Source organism: Meles meles, chromosome 1, assembly GCF_922984935.1.
Source record: "Meles meles chromosome 1, mMelMel3.1 paternal haplotype, whole genome shotgun sequence".
Lineage (NCBI taxonomy): Eukaryota > Metazoa > Chordata > Mammalia > Carnivora > Mustelidae > Meles > Meles meles.
In genome coordinates this window covers 54,485,541-54,507,549 of record NC_060066.1, presented here as the reverse complement: position 1 = coordinate 54,507,549, position 22,009 = coordinate 54,485,541, and the positions used below count along the sequence as shown (strand labels likewise).

The window sequence follows — 22,009 nt, the reverse complement described above, 5'->3', positions numbered from 1 at the left end:
CAGCTGGCGTGGGAACGGATATTTGTTCAGTGCTCGCAAAGGTGAGAGGGAGGCCACTCCTTCAGGTATCATTTCTTTTAACCCTGCCAGCGATGTGCCGCTATCTGAATTTTGTAGATAAGAGAATTAGACATCGAGCCAGGAGGCGGCCTGCGGAACATCCCAGAGTTCTAAGGAGTGGCAGTAGTAATTTACCAAGGGCTTGTTAAATGGAGGGCCTTGGAGAGCTATCTGCCTTCCTCGTCACTGCGACCGTAGGGTCGGTCGTAGTGGTGTCATGCCCACGTCCTCGGTAAGGCAGTGGAGAAGTTCAGTCCGTGCTGCACTGTGTACTTGAACACAGGCCGTCTCCTACCAGCTGACCTTGGAACTAGTTCTGAGTGAGGTCAAGGCGCTGCTCTTGCCACTCCTCCATCATCCTGCTGCAGTGCTGATGGAAATACGATGGGCCCTAAAATAAAGGCCTGCACAGCGCGATGTTGGCTATCTCTCCCGGCAGTCTCCCCATTTCAATCTCTATTCTTTTTTTTTTTTTTTCCCAAGTCTTTTTAGTTTTACATCTTAACTGTTTCTAAGTTCTATTTTGGGGCATGGTCTATAAAGCATGTAATACACTTGGAGAGTACTATATGGTATTTTTCCTAAATAAATAGATCAATTTAAAAAAATTTTAAGTATAATCTCCATTTTATGTTTTCCCCAGAGAACAGTTTTTCTTCAGTCCTTCAGGACTCAGCTCCTGACATGGGCTTTGGTACTGGTCTTGGGGCAGTCCCCGTGGGTCTAAATGGGGTTGGGGGTGTTTGGTCCCTCCAGGCTTCAGGAGAGCGACTCCTGGCTGGCTTGCTGTGAATGGCACAGCTCACACAGTAATGGTGTCTCACACACAGACTGGGAAGCACACAGGCCTCTGCATGCCTCTCATTTTTCTGCTGATTAGGTAGGACCTCAGAAGAGTTTAAAGAACTCTAGTCTGCAAAAATCATGGCTGATTTCTCCCCTGTGTTGGGTAGGTATGGGTTATATCAGTCAATCCTGAATAGGGAGAGTACACTTCTTCTGACAGGTGTGTTGTACCAATGGGACACATCGTAGGCAGCAAGATAGTGAATACTCCATAATGTTAGCCAGTGCCAGGCACTGGGCTCAATGACCCAACTCCATGGGGGCAGGGCGCTTGGGTGACTCAGTCAGTTAATCGTCTGTCTTCTGCTCAGGTCATGATCCCAGGATCCTGGGAGCAAGTCCCTCGTGGAACTCTCTGCTCAGTGGGGAGCCTGCATCTCCCTCTCCCTGCTGCTCTGCCTACTTGTGCTCTGTGCCAAATAAATAAAATCTTAAAAAAAAAAAATACAATTCCATGGGGTGGTTTAAAGTTAAGGGCATTGCTTAAGAGAGGTAATGTGACTGGCCAGAGAGCAAACGCCAGAGTCAGGGTTTGTATCTGAGCCTCACACCGGAGCAGTCATAAAGAATGTTGTGTCCCTCTGTCACTAGGTTGGGGAAATTTCTTTTCCTTGGGATTTTCTATCTCTCAAATGGAGAAGCTGATGTTCCTTGTCTTGGTTGCAACCTCTTATACTATTCTGAGTCCTCCCTCAAGGTGTTAATAAAAAACAAACCAGCTAAACGTCTGATAATTAAGCACACTATTTTAGGTTTGGAGACCCTCCCTCCAGACTGACCCCCTCCTGGAATAGCCCTTGGATGGCAGGCAGGTTGACTCACTCTCAGTTGTGTGGGCTTGTTACATACTGCATGTTTGTGTCCCCTCCCCCCACCCTGCCCCGGTTCATATATTGACGCTCTCATCCTTAGTGTGGTTATATTTGGATATGGGGCCTTTAAGGAAGTAATTAAAGATAAATGATGTCAAAAGGCTGGGACCCTGATCCAATAGAATTAGTGTCCTTATAAGAAGAGACACCCAAGGCCTCTCTCTCCACCCACCAGCACCCCTTCCCCCACCTCCACCAGCAGAAAAGGCCATATAAGGACACAGGGAGACGGTGGCCCTTTACAAGCCATGGAAAGAGCTGTCACCAGGAACTAGCCAGCACCTTGATCTGGGACTTCTAGCCTCCAGAACTGTGAGGAAATACATTCTGGGTGCTTAAAGTGATCCAGTCTATGGTATCCTGTGATGGCAGTATAAGCAGACTCATACGGGGTCAAGAACTCTCAGCTTTCTGTCATGAAAAGACAGAGAAAGGAATGTAGATAATTAGAAGAAAAGGTGTGGTCCTTTGGGAAAAACAGCTCAAAAAATGCTGTAATTAATGAGCATCTTCTCCCTACCCTTATGTCTACAGCCTTCGGCTAGAAAACACTGCCCCTCCAGTCACATTTGTAGCAGTGCAGAACAGCCTTCTCCACTCCACGCCTCTGGGAAGACGTCTTACCCAGGGAACTTATTAAAGCCCGATGTTCAGGAAATGTTGTGTAGGCAAATGAATAAATAAAATCCTGCAAACCTTGGGATTTCCCCGACGGAGATTATTTCCATTCTCTAGGAAGCATATAAAAGCATCCCTTCTTCAATACCGGGTCTCCAAGATGTGGGGGAAAAAAGCACAGCTTAAATGGGGTTGACAAGCTCAGGGTATTTGCTTTGGAGTACAAAGGGAAACGTGTTCTTTAAAGAGCATTTTATACAACGGGAACTGCTTTGTTCTTCCGTTTGGATACAGTTGAGGACTGCGCTAATACTAATTCATTATAATTTAAAATGTTTAGAGCTTCTGTCTCAAAACCTTATTACACTAGTTTAGAAGGTAGGAATTCACAGTCTTAGAGTCTGCCTGGCTCCACGTCTCCTAGGGACGGGGACAGCACTTCTGGAGAATTTGGGGATAGTCATTGGCACCCAGTCAGTAGACAGGTACCAATTGTATGCTTCTGTGGTGCGGCACTCTACGATCCAGCTCCCACAAGAAGGAGGCAACCAGTAAGCGCCTATGTTTTTTCAAGCCTTGATAGACAGTGTATAACATAAAGAACATTTTTAATAGCGAGCCTTTTCTCTAGGGTAAAACGAAGCCTGGCCATTCCCTTCCCTTGAAATAGGAATGGCAGCTAAAAGTCTAAAGTGTTGGCAGAAACATGACCCGACCAGATAGATGCAGAGTTCTGTGGTGAAAGAGGACGTTAGAAGAGCAAGTAGGATTTTAGTGGGATACCTAGTTAACCCAACCACTCTATACACTTTCTGTCAAAGCTCAGGTCTAGACTGTCCCTGGAAGCCGATGAAATTAGAGACTTTGAACAATTTGAGGCATTGAGGTGAGAACAGAGATACACACAGTGTCCACAACAGAGAAGAGTGTTAAGATCTTGCTCCTGGAAAAAAAGGAGTAGAGGGTATCCTGGCTGGTATCGTACTGTATAAAGCATTTAGTAACTTTAGGGGACACATAGCTGGTCATTCACCACTCAATGATTTCTCTGCACATCAGAAGGAGACGATTTAATTAAGAAAGCAAAAGGAAAAAGAAATTCCATTTTGGTTGGTCACAGAGGTAATCTGAAAAGGAGTCTGACCTGGGCTGTTCCAGCCAGATGCTACGCTTGTTTGTACTCCTGGTGAGAAATACGGTGTATGCTCTCGAAAATTCTCAAAGACCGGAATTAACGGGATTCAGAATAGTGGGTCTCTATGATCCTGTAATTGTAGCTGCCTTTCTAGGTTAGAGGGCTTGTCTCGAAAGTGATACTGAGAGCCACTCCAGGTCTTTTTATGTCTATCAAAAAAATAAATAAGTCGACGTCCCCCAAAGAACTGATGGTTAACCTCTGACAACCCTCCTCAGTTCATCATTGTTCTTGACAGAAACAAAGCTGATACCTACTGCTCTCTTCTAATGTCTACTAACAAGTTCCCTCTTTGCATTCTCTGTCCTTCAGACTAGCCAGCCATTGCTACTATTTGGCAAAGCAGGTGACTTTCATAATTACTCTAGATCCTCGATCGTTATTTAAAAACCAAATTCCAGGAGAATTTTCTGGAAGCCACAAATTCCCAAATTGCTGCCAGTGGGATGCTTTTTATTGTTGGCTGTTCTCCTAGGAAATTAAAAAAGTATTCATCAACAGAGCACAGCATAATTGATTGGGCTGCTTCCATTTTTATCAGTGCTGTAGGAGGCCTTAGTATTTTCTGGAAACCATTGAAAGTGGCCACTGATTGACAATAAGAGGCTTTTGTGAGGTCCTTGGGGAGAGGGGTGGAGAGGAGAAAATAGGGTTAGTGTCTGTTATCATAAGCCACTTTGTGAACCTTATCAGGAGTTATAAACCACTGTCGGCATCAACAGTGTGTAAGTCCGTGGATATTCTGTGATAAGCTACAAAAGACCCAATACATTTTTAAACAGATGGTTAGGTATCAAGTTAATTCATGGTGATTTATCAGACAGCAATCATTTACCATGTCAAATCAATGCTTATATACCACTTAAACCTGATTGCATAGTTCAGCACTCTTATTTTCAGAGTGCCTATCAGCATGGATTACTCAAGTTTTGGAAGAAAAAAAAATGATTTCAATTTATGGGGTTTTTTTTTTTTTGGAAACTTTCAAAACGACAGACCTACAAACAATAATTTCAAAGCCATAAATTTTATCAAGTTACTCATAACGATAAATATCATTTATGTCCAGGGTCCTTTTCTTTTATGTTCAGTGTCTGAGTTCAAAAATAATTCCATAAAGCCTTTTGGAAACATACAAATACACCACCGACACAAAAATTCTTGACACATTTTTAACAAGTTGTTTATCAGCGGTTGCAACTCCCCTAGTTTTCTCAAATGCTCCTCATAACACCTTTTCCACAGACAAGCTGGCTGGGCTGGACCGTGAAATACGCACCCGGGTGTTTACAAGTGTCACTTAAGGAATAGAGTACTTCTGGCATTCTGAGTTTTGTCTTTTTCTTGCATGTTTTTATAATTTGTTCCCCAAATTTATGTGCAGTGATGACCAGATTTCTGGCTTTTTGTTTTTCTACTTACTGGAATGCCGGTGAAGGTAACCGGAGGAGACTGCCAAGAAATGCTGAAGCTGCTGCCGTTGGGGGTGAACTTGGCTGATCCTGGAATGGTCACAGGGGGCGTGGCCTGTCCAACAGAAAACGGAGAACATTGTTATGAAACAACATTTCTCCTCGAAGTCCTAAGCTATCATTGCCTAAGCTGGGCCCCGAAAATGGTTTCAGCTGGATTAATATCTTAGACTAATTATCCAATGGGAGGAGGTAAACATAGTTCAAGAGAATAGCTAGAAATAAACTTTCTATGTATCTCAGCAAGCTATCTAAGGAATAAAAGCAGAAGGTTTTTGATGGTTTCTGGAGAGAAATTTTATTATACATACATATACCTATTTTAGGACATATCTGTGTGTAAAACACAATGCTTCACTATCAAATTAGGAAAGAAATGATCTTATACAGGGATGCCAGGTAGGTAAATTGGTACAACACTTGGGGAAGGCAATGTGGCAAAATATATCAAAATTCTTAGTATTCTGTGTATTAGCTATGCCACTTCTAGAATTAATTCTAAAGCAATGGATACAAGGATGTTCATTGCAGAGCTATGTATTAGGGTACTAAAAACTGGAAATGCAAATGTCTAATAATAGGGAAGTGGGTAAATAAATCATGATATATCCACAGAGCCTGAAGTTGTTGAAGAATAGTTATTGGCAAGGGAAAATGTTCATGATATAGTAAGTGGCAAAAACAAAGCACAAGAAAAACTGTATTACAATAAATTCCACCCCCCCCCTTTTAAAAAATGGGTATACATACATAGAACAAAGTCTTGAAGGACATACAAAAAATATTAACCAAGGGGCTTCTTTTTGTTGGGATTAGGGGATGAATTTTCTTCATTTGCTTGTGTTTTTAACATTTTCCATGCTGATCATTTTTAATGTCTATAAATAGAGCAATCCCAATATTGTGAATACATGGTTTGAAAAGGACCTTTTAGACCCCCTGCTGTGTGTTCCGGCTCTCATAGAGATGAACAACATAGTTGAAATTGGTTCAGGCCCATGACTTTGAGCCCGTGTTTCTAAGTGCAACACTGACAAACAAGAACAAAGAAATTATTTATTTTTTTTGACCAACATAGCAAGAGTGAGGAATGAAATTTATTGCCTCAACTAATTTAATAATTAGCTCCATTCCAAAGCTCTTGAGCGTAATCTAGTAAATCAGTGGCTGGTTGTTTCTTCCACAGGTTTCTACATCTAATTATAGATGTAACTGCTGGTGACTGTGGTTTTATAACTGGCATTGCTGGAAAATATTTTGGCAAATACTTTGCAAGAGCCATAAGCTGTTCATGTTATATCCTCTGACTCAGTAATTACTCTTCTGGGAATTTAAAGGGGGGGGGAACTACTGGCTCAGAGGTGTGCGTAGTAGAGTTATTAATGATAGTGGAAGAAACTGGAGAGACTAAGAAGTAGTTACCTAACAATAACAGAATGATTTCAAAACGTTGGTGCTTCGATGTAACTGAAAACTATTCAGTAACATGGAAAGTGTTTATAAAACGAGGGTGAACACAGACAGGAGATTTTTTTTTTTAAGTTGCACAGAGTAGGTGAGAATTATGGAAAAATGTTTTCTTAAAACTTGAATGTTTTGAAATGTCATTAAAACAAATCAACGTTTACAAGAGTTAATAATTGCTGAGGGGACAAAGGAGCTTTGCAGGGTTGGTCTGTAAGGTCTTATCAGACTTTTCAGTGAAGCAGACCAGCTTCTGCCTGGCAGGTCTGGGGTGGTCCCAAGAATTTCCATTTCTAACAAGTTCCCAGGTGATGCTGACACTGTTGATTTGGGGGACACTATAATCTCCTCTATCTGTGAGGTGTAGTTACCATTTCAGAAGGCGGGGTAGGAAGTCCCAGATTTGGGGCGTATGGCAATTGTGTCATTGTGCCAAAGCTGTTCAGTGCTCACCTTTTCATTTATTTTATTTTTTGTTTAACAGATACTTATACCGTGTGCCAGGCATCCTTCTGAGAACTTTACAATATGAAGGATTTTAATCCTATGACAACATCTAAGGGATTGGATCTTCAATCAGTACTGGGAAATCCAAGAGCCCACAGGGTCCCATCTATGTGAGATCTGGGCTTTAAAAGGAGAAAAAGAAAAACCAAACTCAGCTATTGGGCTACTTGTGTGATGCTGTTTTTCCATCAGGTAACCCTCTCCTCACACAGCAGAATGCTACTGCTTTTGGTTGGGGGGGGTCAAACTTTACTTTCACGGTCCCCCGCCCGTCACCTGGTAAGCATGGTCGGTGTGCACGAGGTAGAGGGTGGTGGGAGCTGAGCGGCTCAAGGGTGTCATCAGTTTAGTCTCAGTTTTGGCACAAGGAGTCTCTGTTCGGCTTGAATCTGGGATGGGGTAAGTGGGAGGCGAAGCCAGGGTCTGAGATGGTGACACAGGGGCCAGGCTGCTCAGTCCATCTGCCACTGAGTCTGTGTTGAGCTTGATCTCAGTGTAGTAAAAGTCCTCTTCGCCATCACTGTAGTCGGAGTCCCCAACACGCCTAGGGCAAAAGAGGACAAAACGATTATATCAACCCAGTGAGCTTTCTTGCCTCGAAATCTTGCACTTGCTGTTCCCTTTGTCTGAAATGCTTTTCCTTGGTCTTGTCTGTCTGGCAAATGCTGACTTATTCTGCAACACTCAACTGTCCACTTTCAAGGGAAGCCTTCCTTGACCTCTTAAAACAATGTATCCAATCAATTATTCAACAATTTATTGAGAATCTGTGATGTCCAGGCACTTTTAGGGTCTCCTGATATGGTGAACTAAGCACAGGCTACGGCCTGATGGAACTGACCCTCTAGTGGGGGAGGCAGACACAGAACCCATAAAGAAATGTATATTTAATATATCAGTGGTAGATCCCAGAGAGAAAAACCAAGCAGATACAGCGTCTGTTAGCAGGGGAGTTGCTGAAGGGAAGGCATTTGTTTTAAAGAAAGTGTTCAGAAGAAGTCTCTCTGAGGAGGTCACACGTGGGCAGGGGCCTGAGCAATGTGAGGGAAAAACCCGCCCCAGGTTGTGCAGGAAGATCACGCAGCGGAGAGCAGCACGCCGCTCTGGAGTGGGCAGGTCGGTGTTTTCCACCCACAGCTAAGAGGCCCGTGGCTGGTGCTCAGCGCCCTGGGGAGAACAGAGACAAAGGCAAGATGGCGCAGGGCTGCATAGGCCTTGGAATGGCTTTGCACGTTGTTCTCAGTGCGATGGAAGCCAGGGGGCTTGTGGAGCATCTAAGGTGCTTTAGGATCACTCTGGTGAGTGTCTGGAAGACAGGGGACAGGGGCAAGAGCAGGAGGCGGGCAAGGAGGCTGTGGCGAGTGATCATTCAGATGACCGTTGGCAGTGTCTGGGCAATGGAAGTGACCAGACGTCCAATCTGGGTTGTATTTTGAAGGTTAGGAGTCAGGATGTAACTCCTCACTGCGAGGTCCTCTACGCTCCCTTGGAAGTGTATTCATTTTATTTAATTCACTTTACTTAATTATTTGGCACATTTCTGTAATTTTTTTTAAACCCTCATCACCTCCCTAAGACTGGGATTCTACAGGGCTATGTCTTATTCGTTCTGTGTCCCTCCACACATATCGATGTATCCACCACACGATAGGTACCTATTAAAGGTTGAATGGATGAAGCTGAGGTCCTTGTAACACAGTGATTATCAGCATTAATCCTGGAGTCAGATTTCCCAGGTTCAAATCCTGACACTTTCAGCTGTGAGTGTGATGGGACAGCTTCCATGGCCCAGGGCTTCCGGCTTCTCACAGATGAAATGGGGATAATCGTAGTGCCTGCTTTTTTGAGGATTTTTGGTGAGAATTTTGTGTGTATTAATAAATACACAGGGTGGGGCACCTGGGTGGCTCAGTGGGTTAAGCCGCTGCCTTCAGCTCAGGTCATGATCTCAGGGTCCTGGGATCGAGTCCCGCGTCGGGCTCTCTGCCCAGCGGGGAGCCTGCTTCCCTCTCTCTCTCTCTCTCTGCCTGCCTCTCTGCCTACTTGTGATCTCTCTCTGTCAAATAAATAAATAAAAAATCTTAAAAAAAAAATAAATACACAGGGTGTAGAAGTGTGCCTCACACATCAGAAACACTGAGTGTTTATTGAATTAAATAAAAATATTTACATTAAAGTAAATTTAAATAAAGTTTAGGGCACCTGGGTGGCTCAACTCTTTTCCCTCTCCCACTCCCCCTGCTTATGTTCCTTCTCTCACTGTGTCTCTGTCAAATAAATAAATTAAATCTTTAAAAAAATAAAATAAAGTTGAAGTTAGAAGGCCTCAATTTTTGCTATCACCCAGAGAAATATCTTCTTGGTGTTTTCAAAGTTCTCCCTTAGACATGGGCAATTGTTTTGTTTACTCAAACAGAAGATTTGAGTAAAATAAAATAACTGTCCATCTCTTTATTTTATTTTATTTTTTAGAAGATTTTATTTATTTGTCAGAGAGAGAGAGAGAACAAGCAGGCAGAGTGGCAGGCAGAGGAGGCAGAGAGAGAAGCAGGCTCCCCACTGAGCAAGGAGCTGAATGCGGGGCTCCATCCCAGGACCCTGTGATCATGATCTAAGCCAAGGCAGCCACTTAAAGGACTGAGTCACCTACGTGTCCCATCATCACCTTATTTAAACAATTTTTTTTTTTTTACTTTAGTTAGATGACTTTTTTCTTCAGTCTGTTGTTTCCCCCCCTAAGATTTTATTTATTTATTTGAGGGGGGGAGAGAGAGAGAGGGAGAGAGAGAGAGAAAGGGTGCGAGCTGAGGGGGAGGGGCAGAGGCAGAAGGAGAAGCAGGCTCTTGGCTGAGCAGAGAGCCTGATTGTGGTGGTCTGGGGCTCTATTCCAGGACCCTGGCATGACCTGAGCCAAAGTGAGAGCTTTAATGAACTAAGCCAGGTGCCCCTGTCCATCACCTTACAAAAGATTTATTCAATTTGTTAATTTCTGGACAAGTGGTGCACATCTAGCAATCTGTTTTTTTTTTTTTTTTAAGCAACCTAGTTTTATAGGACGGCCTCTGTATGTCTCCCATCCATGAGGTACCCCCAAATTTCATATCCACCAGTAGTAGATCACTCACTTGGAATAAACTCCACCCCCCTCCCCCACTTCCAAGCCCTATATAGAACCTAAAATAAAAATCTCCCCCTCTCCTCCGCCTTTCTGTCTGGTCAAACCCGCGGCTTCTCCCAGCCTTGTCCCATTTCCCCTGAGCTCTCAGGCCCAGGCGTCTGGGGAGGTGTCTCTGTACTGTACCAGGTCTGGCAGGGTTTGGCTTTCTGACAAGCACACCATTAAAGACCCCAGAGAGTGGGCCCAAGAATGTGCCCCTGTTCTATTCCTGTCCCCACTTCCTTTCCAGAAAAGGGCAGGCTGAGTTGCTACTAATAGACACACACAGGCCTAGGGGAAATCGTGTGTCCCACACAGGGATAAATCAGGATCAGCCCCTGCTGTACAAGAGGGCAGTGACATTGAAGAGAAAAGCAGTATATTTTTTATACTTTTGGTGCGTACTGCAGTCGTATCAGATGTGATCCATATTTGGGGGGGGGTTTGGTATGCTCCCCTTCTCTCCTCACCAGCCAACATTCATTAAAAACATTTCATCATCTTATATCACATAATTGAGCTCATGGATTAAAGCAAAGGTGATTTCCCTCTCCCAGCCTGTAAGAGAGCTGAGGCCTGGGGGTTCGGATTCACACAGACAGGCCTCGGAGCTCTGCTCTCCCAGGCCCACCCCCGGGCAGCGACTGGCAAGGTTGGGAATCCTAATTCACCAAGGCAATTTTAAGAGCACAGTGTAAAAAGGGAATCCTAGGGAAGCCAATAGTAGCGGCTGCGATTTGAATTTTACCCACCGTGAGAGCAGCCCGGGAGCTCAGAGACAAATCGTGAGATGCCACTTTTCGTCTATAAATACATAGCCTTGGCAGGCTTCTTCGAGGTACTCAATAGGATTCGGTTTTCTGGGCAGATGGACTTTAAAACAAACACCCTCACTCCTGATTATAGCTTCGGTAGGTTTTTTCCCTAAACCTTTAAATAACTGAGCTATTTACATTACGCGTGGTCCTGACAATGAGGTTTGAGGGGAGACACTGCAGGATTTCCTTCTCAGGAGACCTCAGGAACAGGAGTGAGAGTGTTCTGCCCTGCGGGGTTTTGGTGTGGTATTTCTTGGAGGGTGAAGGGAGACAGCCCCTCTGGCGAGGGGAGCAGAACTCCCCCTTGCTGCACCACGCCCACAGCGCTCTGGAACCTTCTGTGTGCTATCCTCTGGAAGGGTCTGGCTGTGTCACCAAACCGGGAGCACTACGGGAAGCGTGCTAGATCCCTGCTTCTTTCTACAGTCCTTGCAGGAGCCCACCTGTACAGAGCCGCTGAGTCACCTTAGAACCCATTTTCATTTTCTTTTCTTTCTTTCTTTTTTTTTTTTTAAAGATTTTATTTATTTGACAGACAGAGATCACAAGTAGGCAGAGAGGCAGGCAGAGAGAGAGAGGGAAGCAGGCTCTCCACTGAGCAGAGAGCCTGATGTGGGGCTCGATCCCAGGACCCTGGGATCATGACCTGAGCTGAAGGCAGAGGCTTTAACCCACTGAGCCACCTAGGGGTCCCTTGTTTTCTTTTTATACCACTTTTGTATGGATGATGAAATTCCTAAATTTGTCCCTTGCTGGGCAGGGTGACTCTAGTGTTTATTTCTTGACATCACCTTGTTGAAAAGACTCCTCTGTCCAAGCATTTGGGGACTTGGTCATGCATTTGCCTAATACACACTGGTGATGCCGTACAGCCTCCCAAGGTCCTTCCACGTCCGATGTCCCTGGGCAGGAGAGACCCAGAGATTAAGGGACAAGGCTGCTGAACCTCCACTGCCCCGTGGGTGGGACCCCCTCATAGCCACTGCTGGAAACTCTGTGTTCTCTTTCCTTAGAAAGGTGTTTACATAACACAGGGAAAAGCATAGAGTGGACACATAAAGGGCTTATTTGAGCAACAGAAAATGATGGAGCCAACTCATCAGCTAACGTAAGAGTAGAAACCACGGCACTGATTGACACAGTGGTTCTTAAGCCCTTCTGAGGCCATATATATGCTTTTGAGGCTCAAAGTCATAAATACTCTGCCTTGGGGAAAAAATGCACATTTAATTTGACAGACAATTTCAGGGACTCCAAGGAACCTGTCCTATCCTTGCATTTTATATTTTTCAGACCGCTCTCACACACATTTTATATTTTGACCCTTACACAGGGCTGATTTTACTATTGGTCTCATTGTCAGAGGGTACAGAGGCTCAGAGCAGTGACTTGCCTAAGGTCTCTTAGCAAGTAAACTGGGGAGGCTTTGCAAGGTTAAATCCACATTCTCCCCACTGTGCCATGCTGGCCTGCATGATCGGAGTGGCCATCCCCGCAGGGACTAGGAAGATCAAGCAGGCCCAGTCTCTATTCCTGTGTCATTTCTTAGTGCGGGTGGCCCTCGATGGAGCTCATGGTGGCCACAGCAAGCCCTGAGGGGAGGACTGCCTTACCCAAGATGAATGGTCCGTATGTGTTTCTGGATGCCCGCTGCCGTGCTCAGCACCTTCCCACAGTTCTTCCAGAGGCATTTGAACATCACCTTCATAGAATTCTGTAAACAGGGGAAAGTTACATTAAAATGAAAACTAGCCCATCAGCATTTTCTGCCGACCCAACACATCTTTTCCCCTTCGTTAGAAAAGGAACAACTTGGGTGCCTGGATGCCTGCGTCGGTTGAACATCTGCCTTCAGCTCAGGTCATGATCCCAGGATCCTAGGATCGAGTCCTGTGTTGGGTTCCCCACTCAGCGGGGAGCCTGCTTCTCCCTCTCCCTCTCCCCCTCCTCCTGCTTGTGGTCTCTCTCTTTCTCTCTCAAATAAATAAATAAATACCCCCCCCCCCAAAGTAACAGCTTGTGGTGCCTGGGTGACTCAGTGAAGTGTCCGACTCGATTTTGGCTCAGGTCATGATCTCATGGTTGTAGGATCGAGCCCCACGTTGGACCGGGTGCTCAGCAGGGACTCTGCTTCAGATTCTCTTCCACTCCTTCTCCCTCTGCCCCTCCACCCTGCACTCTCTCTCTCCAAAATGAATAAATAAATCCTTTTTTAAAAAAAGGTACCAACTTCTCATCTTGACATAATGCAGCATACCATTCTAGGGAACCTCCCTGTCCCACCAGCTGGTAAGGAGCTTGATGACCTCAGACATTTTCTGCATCCTTCATGGATACTAAATTGCCCTGAGTATTTAGTTCACTTTCATTAAGGCGGTCACAATGTCATTTAGGTGTTAATGATGGTATCTAACATCCACTGTGCACTTTCCATATGCCAAGTGCTGTTAGAAAAGTTTACCTCATTTAATTCTAAGAAATAGATACTATCATTGCCATCATTTTACAGATTCATAGAAAGTGTCAGTAAACTGTGCCCAGTGAATAAACCAGCTTCTAGCAAAGCTGGTAATGCAGGTAGCTGGGCACCAGGAACCGCCCCTTTCTATCAGGACACAATGACACCTTCTTTTCAAGGGTCTCAATGTCTTCCCCAAATTGTCCAGCACAGTGACTGTGAGCACTGAATTTGTTTTTTTGTTTTGTTTTGTTTTTTAAAGATCTTATTTATTTGACAGAGAGAGAGAGACAGTGAGAGACAGAACATACGCAGTGGGAGTGGGAGAAGCAGGCTTCTCGCCAAGCAGGGAGCCCAATGCGGGGCTCCATCCTAGGACCCTGAGATCATGACCTGAGCCGAAGGCATACGCTTAATATCTGAGCCACCTGAGCATTCCTGAGAGCACTGATTTTGGACTGACTCAAGTCCTTGGCTCCTTTATTTAATAAGTAGGAACAATAACAGTACCTGTCTCAGAGGGATATTATGGGATTAAGTGAGGTCATGAAAGTGAATCCTTTAGCACAACACCAACAGGAGTAATTATTCAACAAGTGGTTGTTGTTATGGTATTGCTAGGATTATACTTCCTGAAATGAATTTGACAGGAGATTAGTCTTCTCCAGAGAAGACCCTTGTCCTTGGGATGCCGCCGCTTTGCTGATTATTCCCATAGGCCTGGTGAGAGTCACTTCTGTGTGCTCCCCGAGCCCTATTTCCTTTTCATCCTGAACACACAGCTAGACCTCATTTCCCAGCCTCCCTTGCTGTCAGGTGGGGACGTGTGACTGACTTAGGACGAACAGACTGTGAGCGGAAGCGCTAGCTATCCCTTCTAAGACTCGTCTCTAAACTACGTGGCAGTGCCATTCCGGCCCTGGCCGCTGACTAGATGCTGAGGACACTCAACCACTCAGGGGACCCATTTGATCAGGGATTCTTAATCTTTTGTTTGCTATGCACCTGTGGAAACTAATATTTTTTAACATTTAAAATAAAACACAGAGAAACACAAAGAAGAGCAAGCATATTGAAATAGTTACCCAAATATTAAAAATATTTTGCGATATGGCTAGAACTCTTTAATGAACTTATCGAATAACAAGGTCTTGAAGTAAGTCTAAGAACTATCATAATTTCAAAGTCGTGTTAAGCCTAAATGATATTTCATGGTATCTTCTAAAATTATGATGTGATATGAAACTACTGATGCTTTCTACTGGTAGTAAAGTCACAGGAGGCACTCGGATTGTGCTTTGATGCTGTCAATCGTAGCTGCAGGAGATGCTGGATTGTAGTTAGGAGTTTAATGACAATGAAAATACACTTCTTTCCCACTCCAAGTTCACAGACCCTCTTGAACTCTGTCCAGCCTTTTGGGGTCTGAGGACTGCAGGTTAAGAATCCCTGCATTAGGGGGGCGCCTGGGTGGCTCAGTGGGTTAAAGCCTCTGCCTTTGGCTCAGGTCATGATTTCAGGGTCCTGGGATCAAGCCCCACATCGGGCTCTCTGCTCAGCAGTGAGCCTGCTTCCTCCTCTCTCTCTCTCTGCCTGCCTCTCTACCTACTTGTGATCTCTGTCAAGTAAATACATTAAAAAAAAAAAAAGAATCCCTGCATTAGGAGGAAGGAGCCTGGGTCCCTGAAGGACTGTGTGGGCCCATCCCACCTGACCTGCTTGGATTGTGACACCCGAAATAAATAAACCTTTATGGTGTTACGCCACTGAGGTTTGGAAATTGGCTGTTCCAACGGTAAGCCTACTCTTACCAATAAACATTGTGGTGGTGACACGTTCCCCGAAGTGATGGGATTGATGCAGCTTTGTTTACAGGTCCAGTAGGATTTCTGCCATCAAGCTGGTGTGGGGCCCACCAGTACATCCCCTGTTCTACAGGGCAATCATTTACACATGTAGAAGATGATTCATTCAGGTATTACCAATGGGATTAGTATCCTGATCCTGCCACCGCCTGCCCCCTAACCCCCCGAGGACTTTTTATACATTTCTCAACTGGAAAGGCACTTGGAAATTTCCAGAACTGAGGAGTATTTCTGTGTGCTGGGGAATGGCTACTTGCAGCATGGCGTGTGGAAGGAACATCACAGCAGCTGAGGACTGCGAATCAGCTAGAGCAGACTAGCGACAGCAGGAGTCGGGCAGCCCGCCGTGTCCCCGTTCCTGCCTCAGGGCCTGGGTGTCCCCAGCAGCTGGGGGATGCTGGCCTCAGGCTGCTCTGTGCTACACAGGAGCTGGAGCCAGAGAAGAAGGGTGTGAAGGAACCTGGGAAGCAAACACATACTTAGGAGACTCGAGAGGACACAATCCTGATGAGTCTGCGTTTATTCTAAGGGGACAGTTCACAAATCTCAGGCTCCCTGATCTCTTTGGCCACTGAACTAAACTCGCGGGCTGTAGGGTGAACCAAAAGGGGAGAGTTTCCATCTTACCCCTCAGCCTCAAAGGTTCACAGGAAGGAACTCTCCCTGGTATTTTGTATTCCGAGCAGAGAATGACTTCACAATATTAATGAACAAACCCTCACACCATGAGGGCTTTTACCCGCTTTTCAAACAATGAAGCTAAACTATTAAAAAATCTCATCCACTTAAGGGAATTAATGACTCAAACTGAAATTACATGTACCTGAGAGTCCAAATGTCTGACTAGAAATAAAGTCATGATCGATGAAAACACTTTTTGATTCATTCCAAACCTTTCTGCTGATGGTGTTCTTTGACTAATGAAACCAAAGAGCTATTTAGCTAGGAATATTCCAGGTGCCAGGGATAGAGGAACAAAAGAGAGAGAGAGAGAGAAAAAAAACTGCTCTCCAGGAACTTACATGCTAGTGGGAGAGGACAGAAATGTTAATAGATGGTGACTGCTTCAGCTAGGGTAAGGTTTCTGGAGAGGCATGTGGTGGCTATAGGTCGGTGAAGGCTTCTAGAATGTGACTTTTGAGCTGGGACCTAAAGGTTGGAGCAGCAGATCGCCATGCTAAGAGCTGGAGTTTTCCGGGAAAAAGAGGAAGAGATTTTGGCACATTGGAAGGCCAGAAAGAAGAATGAGTTTAGAAGGAAATGAGAGAGAGAGAGAGAATCATCTGAGATAAGGCAGGCAGACAAGGAGGGCCAGATCATGAGGGTCTTGTAGGTGACAGTAAGGAATCTGGAATTTATTCTAAAATAAAAGAGAAGGTACTGAAGGGGTTTAAGCAGGGGAGTGATATTATATAATTATATGATTTAGGTTTAAAAAAAAATCACTTCAGGGTCAGCTGGGTGGCTCTGTCGGTTAAACATCGGCCTTCTGCTCAGGTCACGATCCTGGGGTCCTAGGATCGAGCCCCGTATCAGGCTCCTTGCTTAGCAGGGAGTCTGTGTCTCCCTCTCCCTTGACTTGTCTCCCTGACTTGTGCACTCTCTCTCTCTCTCTGAAATAAATAAAATCTTTTTAAAAAACTATCATTCAGCTTGGGGAGAGAGCAACAAGGTCGTCCGTGTTATGCTACCGCAGGTCAGAGAACATGGTGGATGGAAGCAGGTTGGGCAGTGAGCACGGATAAAGCAGACACGTTCAGGATATGTTTTGGAGGCGGATCCAACAGTGCTGGCTTTGGGTTGAATACAAGGCGTGGCACAACGTCGAGGCCAGGCATAGGACAGTCTTTTTTCTTTTTTTTTTTTAACATTTTATTTATTTGACAGAGAGAAATCACAACTAGGCAGAGAGGCAGGCAGAGAGAGAGGAGGAAGCAGGCTCCCTGCAGAGCAGAGACCCTGACGCGGGGCTCGATCCCAGGACCCTGGGATCATGACTCGAGCTGAAGGCAGAGGCTTTAACCCACTGAGCCACCCAGGCGCCCCCAGGCATATGATAGTCTAAAAGACGACTTGCATAGCCAGGCAAATTGTGGTTCTGTTTTGAATATATTGATTTAGAGATAACTATTGTAGATCAGGAAGAGATGGCAGGTATGGCACCGGACATGCGAGCCTGGAACTTAGGGAAAGTCAGGGCTAGAGATGTACGTCTGGAGTCCGGGGCTGAAGGATTACTTAAAACTTAGGCCTGGATGAGATCATGTAGGGAAAAATGCAACTAGAGATGAGTAGAAGGCCCAGGACTCTGTAGCTTCCAGTATTTCCTACTGGGGAGAGACAGCAGGAGCAGTCAGAGAGAGAGAGAAAAAGAGAGAGAGAGGGAGCAGGAGCAGAGAGGAGAGAGAGAGCAGGAAGAGCCAGAGAGAGAGAGAGAGAGAGCACACGGGAGCAGTCAGAGAGAGAGAGCAGAGCAGTTATAGAGATAGATAGGGACAGAGAGCAAGAGCGGTCAGAGAGAGAGAGACAGACAGAACAGAATCAGAGAGACAGAAAGAGATTGAGAGCAGGAACAGTCAGAGAGAGACACAGACAGACAGACAGACACACACACACAGAGGAAGAGCAGTCGGGGAGGTGGAATCAAGATAGTGCAGTATTATGGCACAGGTAGAGGAAAGTGTTCAAGAAGGAAGATGCGGCGAACGGCATTGAACGCAGCCTGGGGAGAGTCCACGGAGGCCGAACGTGGCAGCTGTTGGTGGCCCAGACAAGAGCAGGTTTCACAGAGTAGCGGGGAAGGAAGTCAGACTGCCTAGGGTGGGAGAGTAAGTGGGGTTGAAAGAAGTGAAGGGAATAAGGGCCACCCTTTTCAAGAAAGGTGGCCGGTCTGACCTGCGAGCGGTAAAGGGAGAGTTTGTAAAGACGAGTGATACTGAAGTGGATTTTTATGCTGATGGGAACAGCTGCAAAGGGAGAAGAGACGGACCCTGCAGCCGAGATGTGGGAGTGGGGGGGGGGGGCACACGGGGTGAGGCCCTGCCAAAGAAGGAGGATCCAGCTCTTCTGCCTCCAGCCTGGCTGACAGGGCTGCCCTGGATGGCAGCAGGGCGGTCCTCCCCTGGAAGAGAAGAAATCCAAGGGATGGATGTAGATTCAGTTTATCTGCTGATTTAAAAAAAAGGCATTCCTGTCTGAATGCTTCTAATTTTTCAGTGAGGTAGGAAGTGAGGTCAAAGTGAAGGGCGGAAGAGGGAGGCTTTGAAGAGAAGGTTGACATGGGGCTTTAGAGACCGGGAAAGCACCAGCGAGGCATATGATACTATTTTCAAATTTATAGGGGGAAACCAGAACCCAGAAATTAGGAGACATATCCAGTGTCCCTGGATGGTTCCTACCAATGAGTCAGTTAACAGAATATATTACACAACACCAGAGCCAAATTCCTTCTACGTCTTAGGAATTTTTTAAAGGTTCAAATTGCTGATTGTTTTAGGAAATGATTATCACACTGGTATTTTTGTGCATACAAGTATTATTGATAAGGTTGCTGTTATTCATAGTCCTTGCAGGAATATGTTAAACATTTGTTTATTTAAGTTGAAAAGCAGTAAAGCTCAGTACTGATTATAGAAAAATAAATGTCACTGGTATAACTCCTTCCATTAGTTAGGAAGAAAAAGCAAATACAGGGCTATCAAATCCAAAAGCTACAACGAAGCTGACCGAGACCTTCTCTAAATCCCTTGGAATTGGGGTAACTGCCAATTGTTTAAGCATCGTCTCCTCACTTCCATGGGCCCCTGCTAAGGGCTCCACGGAAATCTGTTACCCAAAGAAAAGTTGGTAATGCATATGAAAAGTGATCAACTTTGCTTCCTCTTTGCGTTTTTCTTTTGCTGGGTTTCCAAGAGACTTGCCGGGGTTGGACTAAATAGTTTTGATCATGGGAAACTCTCTGAGAGTAGAAACCATGATTTCTTGCCCAAAACTCACTCTACTCCTGTGCCTAACATAACCTAGCAATTAGAATTTGTTGTGTTGAATCTTGGGAATGTTGTACTTTAGGGCCACAGCAATGAGCCATATTTGTGACATCTTAATTTACTTAAGCATTTTGGAATGTAGTAAATAATTGATGTTCAAAGGGTGTTTGTCAAAAAGATGGTTGTTTTGTGGAATTCAAGAAGATTTCCCAGTGTGATTAACACTTGATTATCTTACAGGGCTGTAAATGAACTTCTCAGTGTAGGCCCATGGCAAGTGTGCTGAATACTGAATTCTAGATGGCTTTCTCTCCACTCCATGTAGTACTTTTTCCTTCCAGCCTCACACACCCTCCACTGATAAGTACTTGAAGAAGGTCTAAGTTCACCGGAAGAAAATGGAAAATGTGCAACAGGAAAAATGACTAATTTATAACGATTCGGGTCATTAGCATAAGCCATCAGAAGGCCTTTATGCGGTATTACACTCCAGATGTATAGAGAAAGTTCCTGCTGATTTGCAAGGTGGTTGCAAATGCGGACTCAGAAACATGATTATATATGGTGGGGAGACCTTTCACTGTGTTTGGGGAGGGGGCACTCCCAAACCCCTTCAGGGAGGGAAAGCTTTGCTTTCTCTCCTCTACTTCTCCTTTTTTGGCATTTCTTTTCAATAATGTCTTTCATTTATTATCCCGTTTTATCCCGAACTGCCAGAGCTCTGCCTTTATAATTTACACATGCACAGGTATTTGTTATCTCTAAATTTAAGAGCAAAACAGATTAAGCTTTGGAAGCACTTAATCATTTTGACCCAACTGAACTTTTAGGGATTTATCCTAAGAAAATCATTTGAGGATGTCTGCCAAGTGATGTGTATCAAGATAATCATCGCATGGATTTTTAGACTAGCAAGAAATCCGAAATCCTCTCAAGGTTACTAACTGAAGGAATTATGGGGAGATTGGTTAATTTCATATAACTGAATATTAAGGAATCTTAAAAATGAAGTTGCAAGAAAAGCTTCTTTGACATGAGAAAACAAGTTCCCAGTGCAGAAGGGAATTGCTGATACTTCCTCTTGGTCTCTACAGGCTCCCATAACTCCTTTCTCCACCCAGGTCAGTGCCTGGAGGCTCAACTTTATGCATCAGTGGGTCTCCTTGCCCACTGGTTTGGCCAATGAGAGGCACTGACAGGAGGTGAGGAGGCAAGAGGAGAGACGGGAAGGCAAGAGGGTAGGGGTTCCCTCAGCTTCCTGTCTGCCTGGCCACAGGTGGGCAGTGGCTACATTTCTCCTCCCAAAACTAACACTTCTGGTGATATTTTCAGTTTTGGTATGCCCCTGGGTTCTGGCAGCCCCTCTGGTTGCCTCTTCAGGCTTAGGGGTTGGTAATGTTGTTAGGTCTGAGGGTACCTTCTTCTGATGTCCCCCAACCCTGTCTACACTTCTGTGGAGAACTTCTTCGTTAGACTTCAGTGACTCCACTGGAGTACACGGCCTGCTTCCTGCCCGAGCCTTGATTGATACTGGGGAAAAGGAGGTTATAAAAGTATATGAACATTATCTTTTTTAAGGGGGAGGGTATGTAATGCAAATCAACATGTATTATTGCAAGGCGGAAATACTGGGGAGGGGTACCTTCTTTTTACGTTAACCTCCAAATGTAAAAATTATCTTATTTTTAATTTGAAAAAGTCATTTCTTTAAAAAATGGAAGCTACCCTATAACACTTGCTTGAATATTTTGGGAGGATAAAAGGACACTGAAAGGATAATCTCAACTCGAATGGAATCAAGCAGCTTCTCTCTGCACTGGTGAAGGATGTTCTTATGTCAAACCATGAGACCCCTTACATGGTGATTAAGTACTCGGCAAAGTCCCCTAACGACATCCGATGGAAACCAATCCTTAGTCTACAAAGACTACTTGCTGTTATATTTAAACAAAACAAAACAACCCCCAAACCAACCCAACAACAAGCCATGGGAGGAGGAGAACAGGAACAAATAACTAAATAAATATTGCCCGGGTTGCCACCAGCTCTCCCAAAGGAGGTCAAAGCAAGCAAAGTTCCTGGCCGAGGCGCAGCGGCCAAGTCTGGACATGCCCATCTGTGCTTCTGCTGTGGCTGCCCCTCGAAGCTCTAAGAGAAAGAAGTTCACAAAGCTGGGGTGTCCGAGGGAGCCACGGCCACCCTTGGCCAGGGACCACACTGTGCTGGGGTCTTCCATACGTTCAATTCCTTTAACATGACAACAATGCCCAGAGGAGTGCGGCTCACATGTGTGGGGGGGTGGGAGGGAGAGGGGTGGGTGGAGGGTAGTGGGTAGAGTCTCAGCAGCTTCCAGGCAAGCTCTTGGGAGTCACCCAACTCGGGTGCAGTTGGCTGGAGGACTGGAGACAACTTCCTTCTTCCTTCCCAGCAGTTTCCCGATATTGTTACACACCAGCCACTTTGGAGCTATAGGCTGAGAGCTCTGTCCAGGGCTTCCCTCATCTTTTCTCTTCTTGCCTTTCCCATGGCCAGGCTCAGCCCTGCTTTTGAATTGTTTCAGACCTGGAATGCATTAGAGTAGCTTCTGTCTTCCTAAAAGAACTGAGACTTGTCCACAGGTCCGACAAGATGATGGCTGAAGGTCCCTTTCAGTTCCAAGAGTACAAATGTGGCTGAATTTTGGAGTATTCT

At 45.1% G+C, this 22,009-nt stretch overlaps 1 protein-coding gene across 2 annotated transcripts in view; it reads right to left on the bottom strand.

Moving 5' to 3' along the window:
• ZNF704 (zinc finger protein 704) overlaps nucleotides 1-22,009 on the bottom strand; it is a 239,915-nt gene that overhangs the window by 16,961 nt on the left and 200,945 nt on the right. For both annotated transcript variants that reach the window (XM_046011007.1, XM_046011016.1), the window contains exons 5-7: nucleotides 12,623-12,723; nucleotides 7,311-7,578; nucleotides 5,014-5,118 (exon numbers count right to left, since the gene is read on the bottom strand). In XM_046011007.1, coding sequence (XP_045866963.1) covers nucleotides 5,014-5,118; nucleotides 7,311-7,578; nucleotides 12,623-12,723 — 474 coding nt within the window. The remainder of the gene's footprint in view (nucleotides 1-5,013; nucleotides 5,119-7,310; nucleotides 7,579-12,622; nucleotides 12,724-22,009) is intronic.